Below are 24,592 nucleotides of genomic sequence, written 5' to 3'. Positions count from 1 at the left end.
GGAGTATAGACAATCATATCATGGCCTAATACTACATCCTCACTCTTACTGACCAATAGAGCAGTTGCTGCTACACTTCTTAAACACGTTGGGAGTGATCTTGCCACAGTGTCCAATTGTGCACTGTAGTATGCTATGGGCCTACTGGCATCACCTTGTTTTTGTATGAGGACCCCTGCTGCACAACCATCGGCTTCCGTACAATACAAATCAAAAGGTTTTTCATAATCAGGTATTCCCAATGCAGGTGCTCTTGTCAGGCTATCCTTAAGGTTAAGGAAAGCTTACTCTGTTTCCTCTGTGTGTATGACACAATCGGGCTTTGAGGAAGAGACTAAGTCCTGTAATGGCAAGGCCAAAATAGAAAAAACTGGGATCCACATTCTGCAGTATCCACACATTCCCAAGAAGGTACGGATTTGCTGTTGGTTCTGTCATGGTCTGTATGGCTTGGATTCTGTCATTTGTCAGATGTCGTAACCCCTGGGTTAGGCAATGTCCAAAGTATTTAACCCTGGTCTGGTATGGCTTTAGTTTGTCCTTAGCAACCTTGTGTTCTGTTTGCGAGAGATGAAGCAACAAAAGTTTAGTATCATTTAAACATAAACGAATCAGAACATAACAATAAATAGTCCACATATTGTATTAGAACAGATCCATTGGCAGGTTGAAAAGATTGTAAACAGTTGTGTAAGGCCAGGGAGAAGATACTGGGGCTGTCTATGAAGCCCTGGGGCAATCGTGTCCATGTGTATTGTACACCCCTGTATGTAAAAGCGAATAGGTACTGACAATCAGGATGAAGACGTACAGACAAGAAAGCAGAACAGAGGTCAATGATAGTGAAATGGGTTGCATTTGGTGGGATCTGCATAAGAATGACAGCTGGAATCGGCACTATGGGAAATTGGCTCTCTACTACCTTATTAACCCCTCTAAGGTCTATTACCAGCCTATAGCCCCTCCCACCACTCTTCTTCACAGGAAAGATGGGACTGCTGGCTATACTCGCTGTATGGACTAAAATTCCCTGTTGTAATAACTGCTCAATTATGGCATAAACCATAACTCTACCTCCTGTTTTAATGGGTACTGGGGTCTTTTTGGAGCTTGCTTACCACTTTTTAGTTTTACCATTTACGGGAGCAACATTTGCCATTAATCCTGTCCATCCTTGGTCCAAAGTGAATCTGGTATTTAGGATAACATTTGATCTACCTGAGATAGATTTTTTTTACCTGAACCAGTAGAGTGATACATTAACCTTTGGGGAGTGTCCACCATATCCCTCACCTCGTGCGCAACTCTCTCTGGGATATCTAAAAATATACTATCGGGAGAAATGAATGCCTGGTATGCAATGGCCCGATAGTGACCTCTGTGGATTTAGTTACAGGATAATGTTGCACTTTACCCGTTACACCCATTGCTGGTACTGTCTTGCTGGTCACCTGTAAATTAGCTGGAGATTTTATCACTGATCTGGTCACCCCTGTGTCTACAAGAAAAGGATATTTAATACCAGCTACATCAACCATCATCACCGGTTCTTCCCTAGTACTTCCCTTTAACCTGACTATCTGTAGACTACAGGTATGACCTGACCCCTAGCATTGGGGTCTCCAATACAGCATTTAAGGCCACAATTGGAGCTGGTGACTGTTGGAAATTTCCTGCACTCTGTGTATATCCCCTATGTGGATATCCAGGTACTCCCTGGTTAGGGGGTCCTACCTTCTTCACCCTACAGTTCCTACTTACATGTCCCACTTGGTTGCAGTTAAAGCACCTTTGTGAGTGGGGTGGGTGAAAGGGTTGCTGTGTGGGTTGAGCGGTAGGGAAAGATTGTGGGTGGGGATAGGGATTTTGAGGGTAATATGGTTGTTGTGGGTAGTATGGGTTTTGGGGCTGTGTGTGATAAGTGGGGAAGGGCTGTGTTTGGCTGGACAGGATTTGTGAGGGTGTTTAGTTGTGCAGGTGTATGTGTGTCTGGTGGCTTTGATGTTACATTCATTCCTTTTAGAGCTTGAATACTAACAGGCATTAGCTTCTAGCTCTGGGTCTCTCTCTTTTTGAGGATGTTTTTATCATGTTCAATAGCGGACTCCCTGAATGTGTCTACAGTAACTCCCCTCCAGCCAGGTAGAGAGGTCTGGACTCGGATCTTTAGATTGTCTTTAAGACCATCCATAAGTACTGTGATGATAATTTCCCTGTAATGAGTGTTAACTTTAATATCCTCTATCCCAGTGTACTGGGTGAAAACCTGCAGAGCTTGGGTACAGAAATCCTCTGCAGATTCACTCTCCTTTTGTTTTTTGGTGAAAATTTGACTCCAGTTAACTAACTACTGGAAAATATACACCTAATTGAGTTATTATGCGGGTAATGTTACCTTGGTTACCCTCGTCTGTTAAAGGACAATCTCCATCCAATACGCAATCCGTGATAAACTTTTTCACGTCGGTATTGTGTAGAAGACACGCCCTTAACACCACTCGCCAATCTTTATTGGTTGGCTAGTGAGCATTACCCAAATTCTTCAAGAATCTTTGGCATTTTGCTAATTCCTTTTTAGGGTCAGGGAAATCATTCATTATGGAATTTAGCTCAGCTCTTGTCCAAGGACAATGCATTGCTACATCCCTTGTGGGCACTACACCATTCGCATGCGGGTTCCCATTGGGAACAGTTATTGTCCGGATGGGATGGATACCAGACACACTGTTACCTTTGACCTTGTTACCTGACTGTGGATTTAGTCTATTACTGCTACGTAAAGGGTTAACAAATTCCTCTATGGGTGCAGTGGATGTTAAAACTTCTTGTACTACCACTGATGAAGATGGGGCCACCACTCGTGCTTGTTGTGATGGAGCATCTAACATGTGTACAGCATGGGAAATGGCAGACATAACAACAGGTTCATCATCCATATCATAAACATTTTCCTTATAATTACTCAAGAGAGGGTATAAGTTACATGTTAAATTTTTTATGGGTTTTTACATCGACTGTACCTCCACCTCCATCCACATAGGGTGGTGGTGGTGCGCATGAACCACTGGTATTACCTTCCGCAACGCTACCTTGTGGAGTGCACGCAATGCTGTTTAGTGCTGTATGCATATTCTCCCGCATCGTGCTCGCGACGCTAGTTTGCATCACGTGCACACTCTTAAGCCACGTATCCCCCTCGTGCTGCCACAACTTTAAACACTCATTATACTTTATATTTTTCATTCGAGAGTGCACCATACAGATGCTATCTCCGACCAGGGGCAGAACTATGGGAGACAATGGAGGCGCCTGCCGCCGGGCTCCAGCACTGAAGGGGCACCTCCTCCATTGCCCACAATATATTTACCCAACTTAGTGTACCGTTATGACCGCCCAATACATGGCACCTCTTCCTGGCATCTAAGAAGCCACTATAAACTAGTGGAGAGCTCCATGTCAGACCATCAGCTGCCGCCTCCGTCTATCCATAGGCTGACCCTACTCATTGGTGTTGCTGTTCCTCAGCTGCTTCTTTGTCAGTGTAACATGTCCGGTGTCCCCCTCACCCACAACTCTCTGTCTCACTCCTCCTTACAGTGTCAGCGGCTGTGACAGAGGGGCACCAAATAAGAACTTGCCTCCGGGCGTCTGGGATGAACTTACGACATTGCTCAATACCTCCTTATCAAAGCTGCCAATTCTGGGAAACGGTTTCACACTCTTCCTCATCATTTTAAACCATACAGCACAGTACCTAGTTGCATAAGCACCGTACTTAGTATGCATAATATGCCGTGCCGATCCAAGCGGCGCTTCCAACAGCAGCACATCATCTAACATCTCTACCATTTGTTTGGCTCCCATCTTGGGAAAATAACCCTAAACTTTTCAATAGATATTAGATCGGTGAAAGAACGTCAAGGCTACTTTCACTTACCTGTGGACAATATTAACAGGATGCACCCACACACCTATGGAAGAATACCAGGCTGCTTCCATGCACCTAATCCCTTTTCGACTACCTTTCACTGTTAGCATTTAGGCATTCCAATAACACCTACCCTTTTCAGTGATTTCATCCACCCTCTGCTCAGTTCACAATCACAATTTGCCACAACTGTGCGGTTCAATCACAATGCCCAATAACCCTAACTGATCACTGAATGCTGCAATCACACTGAGAGCCGATACCTACAACAAAGACAACAACTACACCTGCTTATGTGTATAGACTGCGGTATCTACTACCGAGCCACTAGGCCGACACCATGCGCCTAGCACTTAAGGGTCCTACGAACCCCTTAACTAGGGAACACCCTTTTCCTGCGCAGAAAAATAAACGTTTTCCCAGATTATGGCAACACTGATCAAGATATTTACAACAATGCTATCTATCAATATCACAATACAATCTCAACGGCTTTGTTTAAACACGTGGCAGCAATACAGGAAACACGTATACGCTATTGTGCGACTGGTCGCATACACAATAATGCGACCGCTACACAAAACTTATTATTACCCTTACGCTATTGTGCGACTTCCCCTTTTAACATGAAATTCTATCAATGAAGGAAAACAAACTTTTTCCTTCCTCGTCCCTGGATTCTACTCAGCGCTCCTTAAACTCACACAATAACGGGTAGCGGGCTCTCAGCAACAAAGTGGTAGCAGGTATTCGAAGGCACAATGCGTTCTTTCCTGCTTATGGCGCCTCCACCCTTTTGCTGAGACATCGCTGACCGAGTGTTACCGTGTGACCGGTAGCGTGATTTCACACTGCGAGCCGCCAACTATCGATTCCTACCGATCTATACACTATAAAATTGTCGCTATTTAGCGTTATGAGTCGCACAAGAAATAATTGCTTTCAGACTTTGATTGTGGTTCCAAAGCACAAAAAGTTATTATTCACCATAAAAACAGATAGTTACATGCTGTGATCTAAATACAATTAGCGCAAACAAATTATACAGTCACAAGGTACAGTCGTTACATACGCACGCACTATGAATCCAGATACCAGCATCAAAGATGAAACCTCCGTCAGCAGCAAAGAAAAGAGATGACTGGCATCCAGTTTCAGAGAGCCTACATATATACTCTTACAGAGATAGGCAATACAATAGAACAGGTTGGCATGATTCCATTGGTTCTTCTTCCTGGTTCTTCTGTTACAGTATAGTTCATAGGTCAGTTCATATGGTAACAGTCCAGCCTCCAACAGCTTTGTGTCCATTTTCCCACTGCATAACAAATCTAACCTGGCTGCATTACAGAGTACATTTTAATGCCTAACTCTCTATGATCCATAATTTGCAGACACATGTTGCGATCTCCTCACCGATGAAACCGGAAATCTGCAAAGACACAGTGGTTTAGAATGACACCAAACACGGTCTGCTTATCATGCACTAAACCTTAGATATCAAATAACATGTATTTCACAACATTACTGATAATGAATAAAACCTTGATGCTAGGGAACCTTTTTTATGTAAGTGTGCAGTGTGTAAGTATTGGGGTATTAAGAAAAGATGCTAGTTAGCGTTGTGCGACTACGTGTTTGTGGAGTACACCGTGGTACGTGTTTTGCAAGGTTGATAATATTATATGTTTTAGTAACTGTCTATATTTATATAATGAGGACTTTTAACATTTTTCTATTGCATGGGAATCGCACGACGCTAAATGATAGCATCGCCGTATGTACTTATAATAGGTGAGATTCACTAAAATAGCACTGGGCGGCCAGTCGCAAAATGGCATGTTGTTGCCATTCACAAAATGGCGTTGTGCAGATTTAATTTTAAACAGATTCTGTCTCAGCCAATTATCCAACTTCGACAACCTGCAAGATACTCTTATGCCATTTTTCAACCTTGATTTGTAGATACTGTGGTGAGAGGGATTGTCTCTCACCTGAATTACCCACATTCTGGTGGAATCAGCTCCCTCCAAGGGAGGCTGGAGTGAAACCTGTGCGTCCTGCATTAGCAGTGGAGGTGTGGAATTCCAGGGTCTCGCATTTACACAGACCCAACTGGAATAATCACTAGAGCACAAGAAGGGTTTAAAACATTCACACATCTGATGCTCGTTGCCCTGATGCTGAGTAGCAGCCAGGAAGTAGGGACACAGTGTTATAGTACCAGGGTCCGTTGTAGTGCCAGGGTCCAAGGGCTATGCTGAGAGAGCATGCCCAAATTGTGGCTGCAAGCCACTGCTGACTGATTAGCACAAGGAGTGCTGAGACTTTTATGTTTGTTTTATGTTATGTGTGCAGGCCTAAACTCACATATGCTAAGGTGCAGTGATTGCTGCTATTAAAAAGCCACTGCTTTGCCCAGTACCTGCCTGTCTGGATTCCTCATTTCAATACCCCGTGTTACAATACCAACCTGGTGTGCTTGGTTTTCCTTCGTCATAATAGCCATGTTTGGTCAGATGCAACTCAAGTACCAAATGGAGAGGCTAGTTTGTGATGGTATCTGGAGATGTTCTCCCTTCTCCCAACCTTACCATACAAAAACCCAGAAGCACAATGATAAGAGATGTTTAGTACCAGACTTTAAATCCCTCTGCCCCCTTCCTGTTCAGAGCTTCTGTTTTGTGTGCGGGCAGGTGCGACACCAGTATTACTCCCATTGGTGGGAGGGCCCAAGGACAATTCCATCTTGTACCTCTTTTCTTTGCATTATGCGCTGTTTGGGGCATTGTCTTTTTGTGTAGATGACGAACATTGTTGTTATAGTTTATTAAACTGCCATACTGTCTGCCACTGCAGTGCCATTCTTTTTACTAGATGTGCCATGTTGGTAATTGAACTGCCACAGCCGCTGATACCTTTGGCATGCGGTTTGCTGAATGCCAAAAATGTCCAGACATTTTTATGGCTACAGACAGCAGCTCCTGCATGCCACTTTATTTTTATTTTTTTAAATGCAGAACCACCAAAGAGCTCAACTGGGGTAAGGACTAATGTGAATTATTAAAATATATTTTGTAGATGCCTCCCCTCCTCACTCATAAATTTGCTTTGGAATCCAAAACTTAAATTACATTTACTACGAATCAACCCTTCCTTTCCCTTACTTCAACTACATGCATACTTCAACTCCTTTAGGCCTCTTGATTAATAAAAAGTTTGTTTCCTGATGTGCCATGTTGGAAGTTGAACTGCGACAGCCGATGAAATCTTTGAGATACCGGTTTCTGAATGCCAAAATTGTCCAGAAAGGTTTATGGCCACAGACAGCATCTCCTGCATGCCCCTTTAATTTTAAAAATATTCTGAACTACCAAGTTGATTTTGTGTGCAAAACATAGGGCATATTGTCACCCTTGCTCTCCCCTCCTACCTGATAAATCTTCTGTGGAATAAAAATTTTTGTTAAAATTTACTATGAATAAACTCTTCCTTTTTCCTGCCTTCAACTACATACATACTTCATATCCCTCAGGCCTCTTGATTAATGAAAATATTTGTTTCCTGATGTGCCATGTTGAAAGTTGAACTGCCACGTGTTTGTGCTGCCCACTGCTGCCGCTTAGCTTAGCCAGCCAGCTAGCTTGATGCAACTTTTTGACCTAAACTGGATGAAAACAATATTGTAAGCTGTGAGGTGGTCAAAATTGACTTGAAATGATTGGAAATTAATGTTATTGAGGTTAATAATACTGTAGGAACAAAAACAAGCCCAAATTATGTGATTTTAGCAGTTTTTATAAATTTTTGAAAAACAAAAAAATTCAGAACCAAAACACGAAAGTTAATCCACATCCAAAACCAAAACACAGGGGTCGGCGCACATCTCTAATATATATACAGTATATAGAGGGTCTGTGCCAAGGTTTAGGAGATTGTGGTCCCCAAGTTATTCTGTTGCATGTACTAGTATTAGCAGTGCTCTGTGTTCGTTCTCTCTCTCTGTGTTCGTTCTCTCTCTCTCTCTCTCTCTCTCTCGCTCTCTCTCTCTCTCTCTCTCTCTATATATATATATATAACATTTACTATAGGCAATCTCTCTAGTCTTCTGTTCTCCTCTAATACAAGTACAATAGACTAATGAGTGAGTGTGCATGTCTAACTATAATATACTGCAAAATGCGTGTTTAGCAAATAAAAGCATGGGGATTTTGTTCATATTTCGATCGAAACATTTAAGGGATCCTAACTTTCTGTAAATTCCTACACTAGCATATATACTCAACACACCATTAAAATGCAGCCACCTCTCAGGTACAGAGGGTAGCATCTAGACACGACCTGGCTTGTGAGCCACACTCAACTCGGCCTTTTATAGCCTACATGTTAGCCTCTGTACCTGAGAGATATGAGCATTTACCTGAAATTTAATGGTGTGTTGGGCATATATGCTATATACCTCTAACCTCTGTCTTAGTCTAATTTATTTTGACATGTATGGAAGATAAGTTAGGGGATTATATCCAGTAGAATATTACCCATTTAAAGACTTATTTTATTATTGCCCAGTATAATTTGAATACCAGTTAAATCTGCGTTAAACCCAATTCTCAAAGCATGATGGCATGGGCAAAAATTAAAGGGGGCATGGGACAACCTTGCCTCGTGCCATTCACCAGAACAGAGATCGAGGCGCTATTGTACATAGTCCAAATGCCAGTGAGGAATCTGTCTCAAAAGCTGTATGCAGCAAAAGCTTTCATCTCCACTGTCTATAACATGTAATAAATTCAGTTGATTAGAATGAAAGCTGGCCCCTTTCAGGGTGTCACTAAAAGGGAAGAAAAAAAAGAATAATTAGTTAACAATAATTTACAAAGCAAAAATAATGAGTCAAAATTTAGGACATTAATGTTGTTGGACACGAGTAACTAATACCCTTAATCATTAAAGTTTGAAGCTTGACTTCTCTGAAGAATAATTGTTTTGAAGACCTTTTTTAAATTAAATGTGTTCCCGAAGTAATATCCTTAAATATACTTGATTGAGGGAAATTTGATCCTAAGCCTCCTGGTCATCCTGTCTGACAGCACAATCTGTTGAACTATACACGTGTCCACCTACACCTATCCTCAAAGTGCGCCAATGAGCCCTGTTTGGTGTGCCACGGACTTTGCCATTTAGCCATGCCACTCGTACCGTCAGAAACTTATTTTTTACAAAATATACAGTCAGGTGCATAAATATTGGGACATTGACAGAATTTTCATATTTTGGCCTCTATTCACCACCACAATGGCTTTGAAATGAAACAAACAAGCTGTGCTTTAACTGCAGACTTTCAGATTTAATTTGAGGGTAATTACATCCAAATCAGGTGAATGGTGTAGGAATTACAACGGTTTCTATATGTGCCTCCCAGTTTTTAAGGGTCCAAATACATACATTTTTTTGCATGCAGGGTAAATACCGGCTGCTTTTGCATGTAGCCCACAAATGTTGGACAGCTTTATTTTTACACTGCAATTTACATTTCAGTTTGGACACAACCCGTCCAAATCTAAATCTCTCTGCACAATTTAAATTTGCCCCACCTGCAGTGCAGAATGGTATTACCAAGGTGCACAGTTACTTGCTATATCTTACTCTATTCCCAGAGCTGAATCAGGCCTTATAAGCGAATATGTGTGCAGCAACAATGCAAAAAAAAGGCACAATTCAGGAAAAGTATGAAATTACAGGAATCGCTGTCTGTGGCGGAGCGTCTAAGTCATGCCATGCTTCTCACGCAATATGGCGTAAAAGCTCTACATATGAGAACACGCAATAAGGCATAAAAGCTCTAGATATATGAGAGCATGCAATATGGCGTAAAACTTCTAGATATATGAGGACACATCTAGAACTGTTTAAAATTGGTAGAAAGTGCTCAGATTCCAGTATTGCTGGGAGAAACTTGACCGGAGGAGTATTCTGAACCAATAAAATTGGAGAATTGACAGGTCTGCACATATGTTGTGCGTTGTATGACTTGTGCAGTGTTTTGGGGCTATTTGTTGCACTAATCTTTTACTTCTACCCTTTCAGCATCATCCAGCTTACCCCCTGAGAAATTTAGCAAAGGAAAATTGGCTACTGGAACCTGTTGCAAATTGCTGAACACTGACACATCTATGAAGGGTAAATTCTAGAAATCTTCCCATGTTTGTAATGCATGGGTAATCAAAGTTCAATGAAAAAATGCAAGTAGTAGGCCATTTACATGAGACACGACAGATTGTGGTCAACACAATCCCAATTCACATTGTTCTTTCCAGCTCTCTCTCCTTGATCTCTTATCCTCATAATCTCTCCCTACTGTATTTTTTGAAATACTATTAATTTCAAACCATTTATTGATTTTCACACACAAGTCCACACAGTCTGACACAATAAAATGCATGGAACATAAAATCCTATTATGCATAAACTTCTGTTTAATATTCTTCAAAGTGTTTTAATATTTACAATTTGTAGTATCTTATAAAAATGATAGTGCCTGAGATGTATGAATATATCTATATTTCTATACAGAACTGCATAAACAGAAGTCATTTTGGGCATCCAAAATTCCAGTTTATATGGAAAAACAAAGTAGCTTTTCTAACAGACTGTGTCTCAACAAGTCTCACAAGATCAGCCAACTCATAACATCAAGCATCAACAATTCCTACAAGGTCAGCCAACCCATAACCTCAAGCATCAACAAGTCCCACAAGGTCAGCCAACCCATAACATCAAGCATCAACAAGTCCCACAAGGTCAGCCAACCCATAACATCAAGCATCAACAAGTCCCACAAGGTCAGCCAACCCATAACATCAAGCATCAACAAGTCCCACAAGGTCAGCCAACCCATAGTATCAACCATCAGCAAATACCGCAAGGTCAGCCAACACGTAACCTCAAGCAGGTGAGTTCCCCTCTCTTAGGGTTGCTATTCGTATTTCAAAAATACAAATTTGGGGCACATTCCCCAGGATCCCGCTGGTGCAGTCAACACACACCACACCCTATTACATAAACCCCATTATATGGGAATTATATTGTAATGAAGGCAAGTTACAGGCTGGTGTTTGGACATTTAAAGGTCTCAATTTATCCTAACTATATGCATTTTCATTAAAAAAAGAATATTTTTAAAATCTCACATTATGATGTAGATGATGATGTTTGGTCCCCTAGGTGTACACCATCCTCAGATAGTATATACTGCTTTAAGTCTATGGAGGCAATCTTGCAGGAGAGGAATCTTGCAAACCCTCTCCTGCAGCCTCCTGAATTTGACACTTTGTGCATACGCAGTGTCAGATTCCCAGGAGCAGACTTTCACAAATGTGAAATACTCCTCCGATATGCAAGGATGACTCATAGGAAGAGTGGTTATCCCTGCCCAGGGGCGGATTGGGCCGCTGGGAAAGCGGGAGAGTTCCCGCTGGGCCGGCCCCATGAACCCCTTTGCTGGGCTTGAAGAAACTGCTGGCTGGGCTGGCAGACACTGCGGCTACTTGCCGGCTGCCGCGCTTCCAAGATTTGCGTTCCGCTACGGAACGCAAACCAGAAGCTCCCGGCTCCACTATGAATGTATCTGTGCCACGGTGTCCCCTCTCTCCCTCCCTCAGCCACCACCACTGCCTGCTGTCAGCCCGCTCTCTGGGATGGTCAGAGCTGGTCCAGCCGTACTTTCCCCTGGGGCTGCTGGATTCGATGAGGTGAACCACACAGCTGTGCCGCTGGGATGGACTTCGAGTAGGAGCCGGAGGAGCAGGATATGGATGGCAGAGGCACACTCACTCTGGCTGTGTGAGGCTGCTGTCAGCACTGAGGGACTGCAGCCGGTACCCATGAGCTGCGGTGAGCTGAAGTGACCCTGGAGTGGAGCCTGGAGGTGATACTTGTTCAGCTTATTCCTGGTGAGTCTCTTCCACTCTTATCCTGCCTGCTTATTCCCACCATTAAAATCACCCTGTCCCCTGCTCAACAGTACTACTCCCAGCCTGCCACTGCTTTCCACTATTACACCCATCCTGCCTCCAGTTCTGAACTACTACTCCCAGCCTGCCCCACACTACAACTACTCTAAGCCTGTCCCTGCTCTGCCATCATTACTACTCCCATTCTCCCTCTGCATCCTCCTTCCCACTATTGCTACTCCCATCCTGACTCCAGCAGCGGTGGAGTTTGTGAAGCACGTGCTTCTGCTGCTAGTTCTGGAGGGGGCGATTTGCTCACAGCCCTACCCACTGGCCTCACAGTAAACTACCAACCCCAACTCTGGAACATACCCATAACCTGCCCTGCCCGGGGACATACACTACTCACCAACCCCAGGGTCCCACTCCCGCCGGCCCCGGGGACTTACACTGCTCACCATATTATTGTCTTTTGGAGGACAATGCTTTTTGTTTTTCTTTCCTGTGTGGGGGGCCAATATATACAGTCAGGTCCATAAATATTGGGACATTGACAGGATTTTCAGATTTTGCCCTCTATTCACCACCATAATGGTTTTGAAATGAAACAAACAAGATGTGCAGACTTTCAGATTTAATTTGAGGGTAATTACATCCAAATCGGGTGAACGGTATAGGAATTACAACAGTTTCAATATGTGCCTCCCACTTTTTAAGGGACCAAAAGTAATGGGACTATCAACTCAAAAGCTATTTCATGGACAGGTGTGGGCTATTCCCTCGTTATTTCATTATCAATTAAGCAGGTAAAAGGTCTGAAGTTGATTCTAGGTGTGACATTTGCATTTGGAATCAGTTGCTGTCGACTCTCAATATGAGATCCAAAGAGCTGTCACTATCAGTGAAGCAAGCCATCATTAAGCTGAAAAATCAAAACAAACCCATCAGAGAGATAGCAAAAACATTAGGTGTGGCCAAATCAACTGTTTGGAACATTCTTAAAAAGAAAGAACGCACTGTAGAGCTCAGCAACACCAAAAGACCCGGAAGACCACGGAAAACAACTGTGGTGGATGATAAAAGAATTATTTCCCTGGTGAAGAAAAACCCCTTCACAACAGTTGGCCAAATCAAGAACACTCTCCAGGAGGTAGGTGTATATGTGTCAAAGTCAACAATCTAGAGAAGACTTCACAAGAGTGAATATAGAGGGTTCACCACAAGATGCAAACCATTGGTGAGCCACAAAAACAGGAAGACCAGATTAGAGTTTGCCAAACAACATCTAAAAAAGCCATTACAGTTCTGGAACAACATCCTATGGACAGAGGAGACAAAGATCAACTTGTACCAGAGTGATGGGAAGAGAAGAGAAGGAAAGGAACTGCTCATGATCCAAAACATACCACCTGAAGCATGGTGGTGGTAATGTCATGGCGTGGGCATGTATGGCTGCCAATGGACCTGGTTCCCTTGTATTTATTGATGATGTGACTGCTGACAAAAGCAGCAGAATTAATTCTGAAGTGTTACGGGCAATATTATATGCTCATATTGAGTCAAATGCTTCAGAACTCATTGGACGGCGCTTCACAGTGCAGATGGACAATGACCCGAAGCATACTGCAAAAGCAACCAAAGAGTTTTTTAAGGCTAAAAAGTGGAATGTTACGCAATGGCCAAGTCGATCCCCTGCCCTGAATCCGATTGAGCATGCATTTCACTTGATGAAGACAAAACTGAAGGGAAAATGCCCCAAGAACAAGCAGGAACTGAAGACATTTGCAGTAGAGGCCTGGCAGAGCATCACCAGGGATGAAACCCAGCATCTGGTGATGTCTATGCGTTCCAGACTTCAGGCTGTAATTGCCTGCAAAGGATTTGCAACAAAGTATTAAAAAGTGAAAGTTAGATTTAGGATTGTTTAGTTTGTCCCATTACTTTTGGCCCCTTAAAAAGTGGGAGGCACATATAGAAACCGTTGTAATTCCTACACCGTTCACCTGATTTGGATGTAATTACCCTCAAATTAAATCTGAAAGTCTGCAGTTACAAGCACAGCCTGTTTGTTTCATTTCAAAGCCATTGTGGTGGTGAATAGAGGCCAAAATATGAAAATTCTGTCAATGTCCCAATATTTATGGACCTGACTGTATATATATATATATATATATATATATACACACACACACAATTCCAATAATCTGGCACTCCTTTGCTAAAATGCAACTTCTAGTGTGCTCGTGCTATGATATGTAAAGAACAAGTCCTCAGAAAATTTCCAAGTCCACGCACGGCACTACTATAACAAAAAGACGTTTATGTAGTAAAAGTACAGATTAATACATGTTGCGAATATCCAGCATTAAAGCAACGTTTCAGGATCCCTCCGGACCCCGTCCTCAGGCTGCTGTGATGTTTACAATGTTGATCAGCAAAAAAATGTACAGTGAATGTCTACAAATTCAAAATGTCCTACCTTTATGTGCTGTGTCACCTCGTGCATGCCAATCCTGGAGACGGGCCGCGCTCACCTGTCCTTCCGGACGCCCTCCGATGACGTCAGTGCTTCTCGTCTGGTCGCTGCTAAGCAAGTTCTCCGGGAAATGGCTGTAAAAAACAAAAAATATGTGTATAAAAAACATGACATGATCTCCCTCATTGTGGGGAGTGACCTATATATTGTCATGTCCATAAATATATACATGTTCAGTAAGCTACTATGTAGAGACACTGACAAGATGTAGAATTATAGAAATACAGGAATAGAATGTTTGGCAAAGTGACCACAAGATTTACATGCAAAAAAATACATGCAAAAAAACGTTTGAATAACTATATGTAGAGTGAAGAATTCAGTTTATATATCCATCTGGATTCCAATTTTAAAAGCAGCATATATATATATATATATATATATATATATGTGTATATACTGTGTATATATATATATATATATATATATTTGTATGTATGTACGTACGTACGTACGTACGTACGTATATATATATATATGTATATATATATATATATATATATATATATAGAAAGTGGCAGTGTATAGGCGGCAGTCACAGCTATACAGTCAGTCAATGGTCGGAGGTCCCACTCCCCTCAAGTTCAACGTTTCAATTTTATCTTACATTTTTCATCAGGTTCCAGATGAAAAATTTTAAATAAATTTGAAACGTTGAACTTGACGGGAGTGGGACCTCCGACCATTGACTGACTGTATAGCTGTGACTGTCGCCTATACACTGCCACTTTCTGTATTCATCTGCGAAGGAGGGCACCCAGCGAAGTTGTTCTTTTGTAAGCAAGAGTGCCAAGTACTTTGTATTTGATTTCTGTAGGGGCCAATGTGTTTGTTTTTCTGTGCGGGTTGTTTTTTTTTCTCTTGTGGGGGCCAATGTGTTTGTATTTTTTCCTGTGGGGGCCAATGTGTATTGTTTTCTGTAGGGACTAATGTGTGTTTTTATTTTTTTCTTGTTGAGGCTAGTGTATTTTTATTTTATTTTATTCTTGTGGGGGCCAATGTGTTTTATTTTTTTCCTGTGGAGACTAATGTGTTTTTTTTTTTGTCCTGTCTGGTGTCAATGTGTATATTTTTTTTCCCGTGGGGGTGAATGTGTTTTATTTATTTTTTTGTGTGCACCAATGTGTTTTATTTTTTCCTTTGGGGGATAATGTTTTTGTTTTTTTTCCTGTCGGAGTTCAATGTGTTTTTTCCTGTAGGGGTCAAAGTGTTTTATTTATTTGTCTTGTGCTTTGTTTTTCATCTGCGCATGAGTCTGAGTTGCAGTGCGGATTCATATGCATGCACCAAGTAGAGTATTAGAAATGTGTTGGGTGTTCCTAGGTGGTTACAGGGGGTTGGCTATAGAGATGCTGAATTGCTCACATTGGAGGCCATACTTACATGGATGTTCTGCACCTAGCATAGGGCTGGTGAAACTTCAAATGTTGCAACCAATGCTAGCATCTAAAGACTTAAGGCCGGTAGTGTGTACCGACCTCGTTAGCGATGGGACCCGGCGGGGTGTCAGCATTGGCAAGTGCATGCTCACTTACGATGTTGCCCGTCAGACTTGCATGCAAGTACGATGGGCGATGTTATTGACAACGTGTGGGAGTGCACATCGTCAGTGACATAGTGGTACACACTGGAAGATGTGCCAGATAGGTCGCTACGATCTGCCGGCCGCTTAGTGTGTACCCGGCATTAGAAACTGGCAGTTGGCATATCAGTCCTTCCATAAATTTCCCGGGCTGATTTTCCATCCAAATCCACCCCTGTCCCTGCCGCTGTCCCTGCAAATTAACTTACAAAGATAGTTGAATGGATAAGATCATGGCTGCAGGATAGGAAACAGAGAGTTGTAGTAAATGGAGTTCAGTCTCAAGAGGGAAATGTTACCAGTGGATCACCTCAGGGATCTGTACTTGGACCAGTGCTTTTTAATATCTTTATTTGTGACATTGCAAATGGTATGGAAGGGAAACTATGCCTTTTTGCAGATGACACAAAGGTATGCAACAGGGTAGACACACCAGGAGGGGTAAAACAAAAGGCTGATGATCTAGGTAGACTAGAGGAATTATCAAGAATGTGGCCACTACAGTTTAATGCCAAAAAATGCAAGATCATGCACTTGGGTCTCAAAAATCCAAAGGCTAAATATAGTATTAATGGCACTATACTGGAAGCTACTGAAGAGGAAAGGGATATAGGAGTCACTATTTCAGGTGACTTAGCAAGCAAACATTGTAACAAAGCAATGAGGAAGGCAAGTCAGATGCTTGGTTGCATAGGGAGAGGAATCAGTAGCAGACAGAAAGAAGTGATAATACAGTACCACTGTATAGGTCATTGGTACGTCCTCATCTCGAATACTGTGTTCAGTTCTGGAGGCCATATCTCCAGAAGGATATTAATACATTAGAGACTGTACAAAGAAGGGCAACTAAAATGGTGCAAGGTCTACACCACAAAACGTACCAGGAAAGACTAAAAGATCTTAATATGTATAGTTTGGAGTAGAGAAGGGAAAGGGGGGACATGATAGAAACATTCAAATATATAAAGGGTTTTAACAAGGTAAAGGAAGGAGACATTCTTCAAAGAAAGAGAACTATTAGAACAAGAGGACATGTTCTGAAACTGGAGGGTGGTACGTTCAGGGGAAATTTGAGGATAATTACTTCACAGAAAGGGTAGTGGACAAGTGGAATAGCCTCCCATCAGAAGTGGTAGAGGCTAAGACAGTAAAGCAATTTAAACTTGCATGGGATAGACATAAGGATATCCTTCAGAAGAAGTAAGGCTCAATAAGGGTTGAGGTAACAATATGTTTAAAAATGGGGCAGACTAGATGGGCCAAGTGGTTCTTATCTGCTGTCAATTTCTATGTTTCTATGATACTGACTGTTAATAATTGCATCAGTCACATTTGTGAAATCTGTAATTTATTTCATTTATTTATCAGTTACTTATATGTAATGCCAGCATATTCCGTTGCACTCTTCAATTGGGAACAAACAGTAATAGAACAAGACTGAGTAATAACAAACAGACATAGAGGTAAGAGCGCCCTGCTTGCAAGCTTACATTCTATAGGGAAAAAGGCATTGATACACAAGGATAGGTGGTACCATATTGGCCCAGCCAGATTGCAGAGGTTCTTGTATGAACACAGGAATGTTGGCCTTGGGTCAGGAAGATGTGAAAGTAAAGAAAGAGAAAATATGTAATGTTATGTGTGGACTGTGTAGTAGGGATGGAATTGGGTAGGATAGCTTGTGGAGGTTATGTGGGTGGTTCTGGAATTTGATAAGCTTGGCTGAAGGTTTGGAAACTAGATAAAGTCTTATTGTGTGTGGGACGGCATTCAACCATGAATGGGAGCAGGTGATACTTGAGGATGAGAGACTCAGCTCTCTCAGCTCTTGTGTAGAGTAGAGAGATTGGGTTTGGAGATATTTTGAGACAAGCTAAGAGATGTATGTCGGTGTAGTTTGGTTAATAGCCTTATGTGTTTGTAAAAGTATTTTACATAGAATTTGGTAGAATACAGGCAACCAATGGAGGGATTGACAGAGCAGAGTAGCAGCTGATGAACATTTAGCGAGGAAGATCAATGGATTGTAGTGATGAGAGTCTGATTATTAGAGTAGTCTCCTTACTGGTCTTCCCAGAAAACAATGCCAAAGATAATGACTGTATGAATCAGAGATTTTTCAGTGTCTTGTATAAGATATGGTCACATACTGGATATGTGTTTTAGATGACTGTAACATGATTTGAAAAAAATTGAATGTGGGGAACAAAGAACAGTTTAGAGTCAAGGATGACACCTAGGCAGCGGGCTTGTAGGGTGGGGCGTTGATTGTCGAGTTATAAACAGTGGGATGTAGTTATGAGACCTTGCGGCCGCCGGTCTCAATCCTGACGCTGGAATTCCGACAAGGGAGTTAAGATAGGCATCGAAACACCGACGCCTATCTTAATCTTGACACCAGAATCCAGGAGGAGGTGTGCCCAACCGAAGGTAAGCCGGGGTGCCCTTAGTGTTAGCCGAGGGGGGGAGGGTTATGTTTAGGTAAGTTAGCGGGGTTATTGTTAGGTTTTGGGGGGAGGAGGTTAGGGTTAGGCACCCCTAGGGGGGAGGGTTAGGGTCAGGCACCACTGGGGGGTTAGGTATAGGCACTATTGGGGTATGGTTAGGTTTAGGCATGAAAGGGGGAGACTTAGGTTTAGGAACTAAAGGGGAGGGTTAGGGTGCGGGGTGAGGAGGGTTAGGCTACAAGAAGGGAGGGTTTGGGGGAGAAGGGGCGAGGGTAAGTATACTTAGCCGATCCCTGTCGGGATACCAATGATCGGGATGCCACTGTCAGTTTTGTGACAGGAAGCATCCCGAAAACAGAGTATTATTTACCCATTCCATAAACAGTAAATTAGAGATATCAGGTTGGTAAATACTTTTGGCCTGTGGAAATATTATTAATTCTGTTTTGGAAAGATTAAGTTTGAGGTGGTGAGATGACATCCAAAATGGCAGAAAGACATTCAGTAAATCGGACCAATACAGATGGTGACAAATCTGGGGAGGATAGGCAGATTTGAGTATCATCCACATATAGATGATACTGAAATAAAAAAGAACTCATAAGTTTGCTAAGAGATATGGTATGGAGTGAGAAAATCAGGGGACCTAAGTATGAGCCTTGCAGTACTCCAACTTGTAGAGGTAGCGAAGAGGAGGTGGAGTCAGAGAACCTAACACTGAAAAAGCAATTAGATAAGTAGAATGAGAACCAGGATAGGGCTGTCTCCTGAAGACCTGGGAATTGTAGAGTTTGTAGGAGAAAAGTGGTCAACAGTGTGAAATGCAGCAGAGAAATCTAGAAGAATAAGAAGTGAGTAATGGCCTTTAGACTTAGCAGTGATCAGATCATTAACTACCGTAGTCAGTGCTGTTGGGAATGAAAGCCTGACTGAAGTGGGTCCAATAAGTTGTGCGAGAGAAGAAAGTGTGTGAGGCATGTGTAGGAAAGTCTCTCAAGTAGCTTGGAGGGGGATGAGAACTAAGAGATGGGATTGTAATTTGATAGAGTTTGGGTTAAAATTTCGTTTTGTTTTTTTTTTAGAATAGGAGTAATCACTATCACTAGGAGTGATTCTATTCTAAAAGAAAAAAAAAACTACATTTTGACCCAAAAACTATTATACCGGTATATAGAGAGATATATTACAGGATTTAGTTAAGGTTGGGATGAGCATAAGAGACTAAGCTCTACTGATTTGTGATGGTGTGGGATCTAGAGGAGATGAATAGGAGGATTAGAAGAGTATTCATCTTCATTTGTGGGATCAAATGAGAGAAGGTGTCAGAGGGAAGGAATTGAGCAGGTCTCTGGCTGGGGAAGAGCATACCATTTCATTTCAGAGCTTATCAATCTTGTCCTTAAATAGGAAGCAAGATCTTGTGCACTGATAGTACCTGGTGGGTTGGGTGTGATAGGGGTAAGAAGTGATTTAAATGTATTAAAAAGTCGCTTGGGATTAGAAGCTTCAACGGACATGAGAGATTGGAAAATATATTTATTTGGCAGCATCCAGAGCCTTATGATAAGGGTGGCAGGAAGCCACTCAGAGTACGAGATTTACGCCACTGACATTCTACTTTACGTGAGAGTTTTTGTATGTCTTGTTACTTCAGAATGGCAGGGTTGACATCTATGTCTACACATGGAGTGTGATGGGTAACCAACTCATCGAGGGCTATTTCTAGAGTTTTATCAATTGTCCCTCCCATATAGGCTGGTCATTAGAGTTTAAAATAATTAAATAAATAAAAAATAAATAAATATATATATATATATATATGCACAGTTTACAAAATATTTGGCCTGCAGTTAAAACAATCCATATCTCTCTTTGCACTCTTAAACCTCTTACGTTCAAACCCACTGGTGAGTAAAAGTAAAATCCTGTAATACCAGGTCCTTATTACATCAGAAGGAACATAAGTTAGGATATATTTGCAAAATACTAGTTTGTCAGCTTTTTTGCATAAAAATACAGCTCTCCTCCTTCCAGTGTCACCTTATGTACAGTACAGGACAACAGCACATTAAACATATATTATTTAAACACACTTTATATTTTTAATTCTGTAAGGTAACTGAGAATTAGAAAGCGGTGCTGGGCAGCAGGAAAATAATTCTGAAAAAAATATATACAATAAACAATGGATCAGGGCATGGGAGAGAGTCAAGGAAAAGCTGGGAAGGAGAGATTGTAAATACATTACCGTAGTACAAAACAGTAAGCTATTGGAGGTAATTTACATAATGTAAAAAATAAACCCAAACTAGACAATTAATATTACACAGAAGCATCAATTTACCCACTGTGTACATATGTAGGTATTTGCCCACTTGCAGGATTTTGGAAAGTCATAATGTGCCTCCTTATATAAAGTGCACCTGTAAACCTAATCTACACCTCTGATAAGTTATTTTGCAGGGGAAAGAAGAGTCTGCAGCCCCTGCTAACCAAGGAACACACCCTCCACCACTTGAAGTGCAGATTTTACCTACAGACTGCAGGGCTGCAACCCCCCAGTAAAATCCACCACTCCCCCGTGAGCCCCCAGTCCTCCACTACGTGAATGAGTAGTAGCTTCCCATTGGAAGCGCTTTCTGCTAATCAAACATCAGACATGTAGTCCCAGGGGAAGTGTTTTCTCCACTTGGGACTGCCATTAGCATAGAGAGCGCTTCCAATGAGAAGCCTTTTCTGCTTTTATTATTTATATATATATATATATATATATATATATATAATATTTCTTCTTCAGGGTCCATAGGGATCAACAGGGATACCATGGGAATATTATGGTTGGAGAGATTAGTCACCAAACAGTTAAAGCTTCAGCTCCCAGGGTGCCTTAGGTCCTCCTCTATATATACCCTGCCCCTAGCCATAGGGCTTCAGTTGTTCATTTGGTGCGACAGGATCAAGACGCACCTTTGTAACAGGGGACTTCATTGGCAGTCCTAAGCTATTATTTTATGTTTTATTTTTTGTTTTTGAGTTGGCAGTACTAATCTTCCGAATTAAGATGCATATACTGTGAATCCATCTAATACCACCGGGCTACAACACTAGTAACTGGGCTGGTGATTTTGGCGAGTCATGGCTGAGCTTGCTAGCCGCTTTGCTGCGACCTGGACTGCAACTGGATGTACGGAGATGTCAGGTAAGGTGATTCCTTGCTTACAGGGAATCACGTGTGGCAGTCCTTGCTTCTGGTGTCAGAGACGCACCAGAAGCCGCTGCTGTTAGGGCCCGGGATTGTCCGTGTCCTCACTACACCACCGAGCCCTTATCGTCTGATGCTGGGGATCAGCAGCCTGCCACGTAGCCCGTGTACTCAGCTGGTTAACGCAGCCTATGGGAGATAGGCGCTCCCCCGGTAGCTCCTCCCTCGACCCAGACGCAGTCCCTACGAAGGTATGCATTGTATGTGACTGTTTGCTAGCTGCTGTATTGACTTTGGCCCTGATTCAGAGCCGGAGGCTCTGACAAAGCGCTCACTCTGAATCAGGGCCGTCCCTCTTATTTTTTGGAGCGGCCTCCTGGCCGCTCACATAGCTGTGGGTGACCACCCGCAGCTATAGCGAGCAGCCAAAATGATGGTCACGATGGTCAAGACCATCGCGACCATCGGGTTGCGACGAGACCCTTGTGGTAGGGTCTCGTTGCCGCAAGCCCTGGAGTGCTTTTGGCTCTATCAGAGCCAAAAGCACTACCACTGACATCACTAGTGATGTCAGTGGGGCCGGCTCCAGATGGAACGCCTCTGTCTGGGCAGCCACGCACCCGACACGCCCACCAAAGGGGGCATGCTGTCAATCACCATCGACAGCACGCCCCCTTTGGTGCGAGACCCATAACGACGGCTTGGCATGCGTGCGCGGAGCCGCCTCCGTCGTGCGCATGCGCACTTGGGCAACATCGACCCCCTTGCGAGTGCTAAGGCCCTTTGTCTTTTATTTCTGCTGTCAATTATAACTATCATTTTTTCTCTCCATCCTCTTGGGGTGGAGGTCTTTTTCTGAGTACTTCACATTCATTAACATTTAGTGAAGGCTGTCACATAACATTGTGATTATTGCCTTTATTTTGAACATGTCAAAAGATAAAGGTATACAGGAGGGAGAGCCCTCTGTGTTTCATGTAAATCATGTATGGCTTATTTGTCCCCTCAGGACATTAAGGATGTTTTGTGTGTTGTCTGTTGTAAAGAGCCACCTAACCAGTCCAGTTTACCTGTGCCTGGACAAGGGCCATCTTGGGTATCCTCTTTGTCCCAGGTAATGAAGCAGTTTGTAAATCGTATGGCTGCTCCCACTATGCCTCCTTGGACTGGTAGTTACTAAGGCGCCTAAGTGCAAGTTAGCTATTTATCAGTCACTCAACATATGGATTCAGACGCATCATCAGAGGACTCACATGATGCGCAAGGTTCCTCTCCAGGAGGAGATCTGTCCACAGTGGATGTTACTTCTTTAGTGAGGTGGTTAAATCAACCTTAAACATTCAGGATGATGAACCTGCTCATAGTAAGAAGGCTCCAGTGTTTAAACACCATCGGAAGGTGGTCAAGACGGAGTTCCCTGAATCTGAACAGCTCACTGAGCTTATGGATGAGGGATGGGGTAACCCTGACAAACCTTTTTATGTGAATAAGAGAATAACATCATTGTATCCTTTCCCAGCTTCTGTATGTGCTAAGCGGGAGCTACCTCCTACTGTGGATACTCATTTAACGCATTTAATCAAAAATGCTACATTGCCTATTCCGTTTGCATCTTCCCTGAAGGATTCCACGGATAAAAAGATTGAGGTGTGTCTCAAAATGATTTTTTCATCATCTGGAGCTGTTACTCGTCCAGCTACGGCTGGAGTCTGGGTAGCCAAAGCAGTTGAAGAATGGATGGGAGCATGCAAAATTCTTTACTAAATGCTACCAGAGAACAGATGATGTTTATCTCTCATATACGGGAAGCGGCTTCCTATCTGGGAGAAGCTGCTGTAGATGCTGGAATTTTAGCTTCTAGAGCATCAGCAGCTTTAATAGTGGCACACAGGGCCCTTTTGTTAAGATCCTGGAAAGCTGATACAGGATCAAAGAGGGCGCTAGAGGTTTTACCTTTCTATGGAAAAGTACTTTTTGGAGAAGAGTTGGATAAAATAATAGCTACTCTGGCGGCTTCAAAGTCATCAGCTCTGCCATCTACGGTGACTATGTAGTCTAGACAGGTTTCTATTCAGTCCTTCAGTTCTCAGGGATGAGCAAGGGAACAGCCTTCCTCTAAGGTGTCTAGTTTTCACAAAATATCATGGCGGCAAACTAAAAGGTATGGGCTGGCAAGACATCCAGCTTCTAAGCCGGATAACAAACCCTCTGTCTGATGGGGCGGGCCTCCTTCTGTGGGATTCCAGGGTGGGAGGCTGACTTTTTCAGTTTGCAGATTGTTGACATCAAACAACAGATGTCTGGGTCCCAGAGTTTCAGGAGGCATCCTCCCCAGAAGTTTTTTTGCACAGATCTTCCATCAGATGCGGTCAAGGCTTTTCAGGAAGCCATTCACTCCCTGCTGCAGGCGGGGGTAGTAGTCCCGGTTCCTGTGTTGCAACAGGGAAGGGGTTATTATTCCAATGTATTTCTGGTTCGGAAACAGAATGGGGCTTATCACCCTATACTAAATCTAAAGACCCTCAATAGGTTTTTCCATGTACCCAAGGGCCTGATTCAGAGCCGAACGCTCTGACCAGAGCGCTCGCTCTGAATCAGGGCCCTCCTCCATGAAAATGGAGCGTCCTCCTGGACGCTCGCATACCTGTGGGTGACCACCCACAGCTTATGCGAGTGTCCATGATGATAGTCTTGACGATGGTCAAGACCATCGCGACCATCGGGCTTGCGACGGAGACCCTGCGGTAGGGTCTCCCTTCCGCAAGCCCTGGAGTGATTTTGGCTCTATCAGAGCCAAAATCACTCCCACTGACATCACTAGTGATGTCAGTGGGGCCAGCTTCAGACGGTAGGTGTTCCCATGGGAACGCCTCCGTCTGGCAGCCACGCCCCTGGCACGCCCACCAAAGGGGGCGTGCTGTCAATCAACATCGACAGCACGCCCC

At 42.9% G+C, this 24,592-nt stretch overlaps 1 protein-coding gene across 1 annotated transcript in view; it reads left to right on the top strand.

Moving 5' to 3' along the window:
* The window catches only part of AKNAD1 (AKNA domain containing 1), a 135,679-nt gene that overhangs the window by 96,120 nt on the left and 14,967 nt on the right, over window positions 1-24,592 (top strand). Inside the window, 2 exon segments of the mRNA XM_088459806.1 lie at window positions 10,016-10,108; window positions 10,502-10,880. Of these exon segments, the coding sequence (XP_088315932.1) occupies window positions 10,016-10,108; window positions 10,502-10,880 (472 nt within the window).

Source organism: Taudactylus pleione, unplaced genomic scaffold (genome assembly GCF_031769625.1).
Source record: "Taudactylus pleione unplaced genomic scaffold, aTauple2 ptg000936l, whole genome shotgun sequence".
Classification (NCBI taxonomy): Eukaryota; Metazoa; Chordata; class Amphibia; order Anura; family Myobatrachidae; genus Taudactylus; species Taudactylus pleione.
Note: the sequence above shows the minus strand (reverse complement) of the source record. Positions and strands in the feature narration are given on the sequence as shown.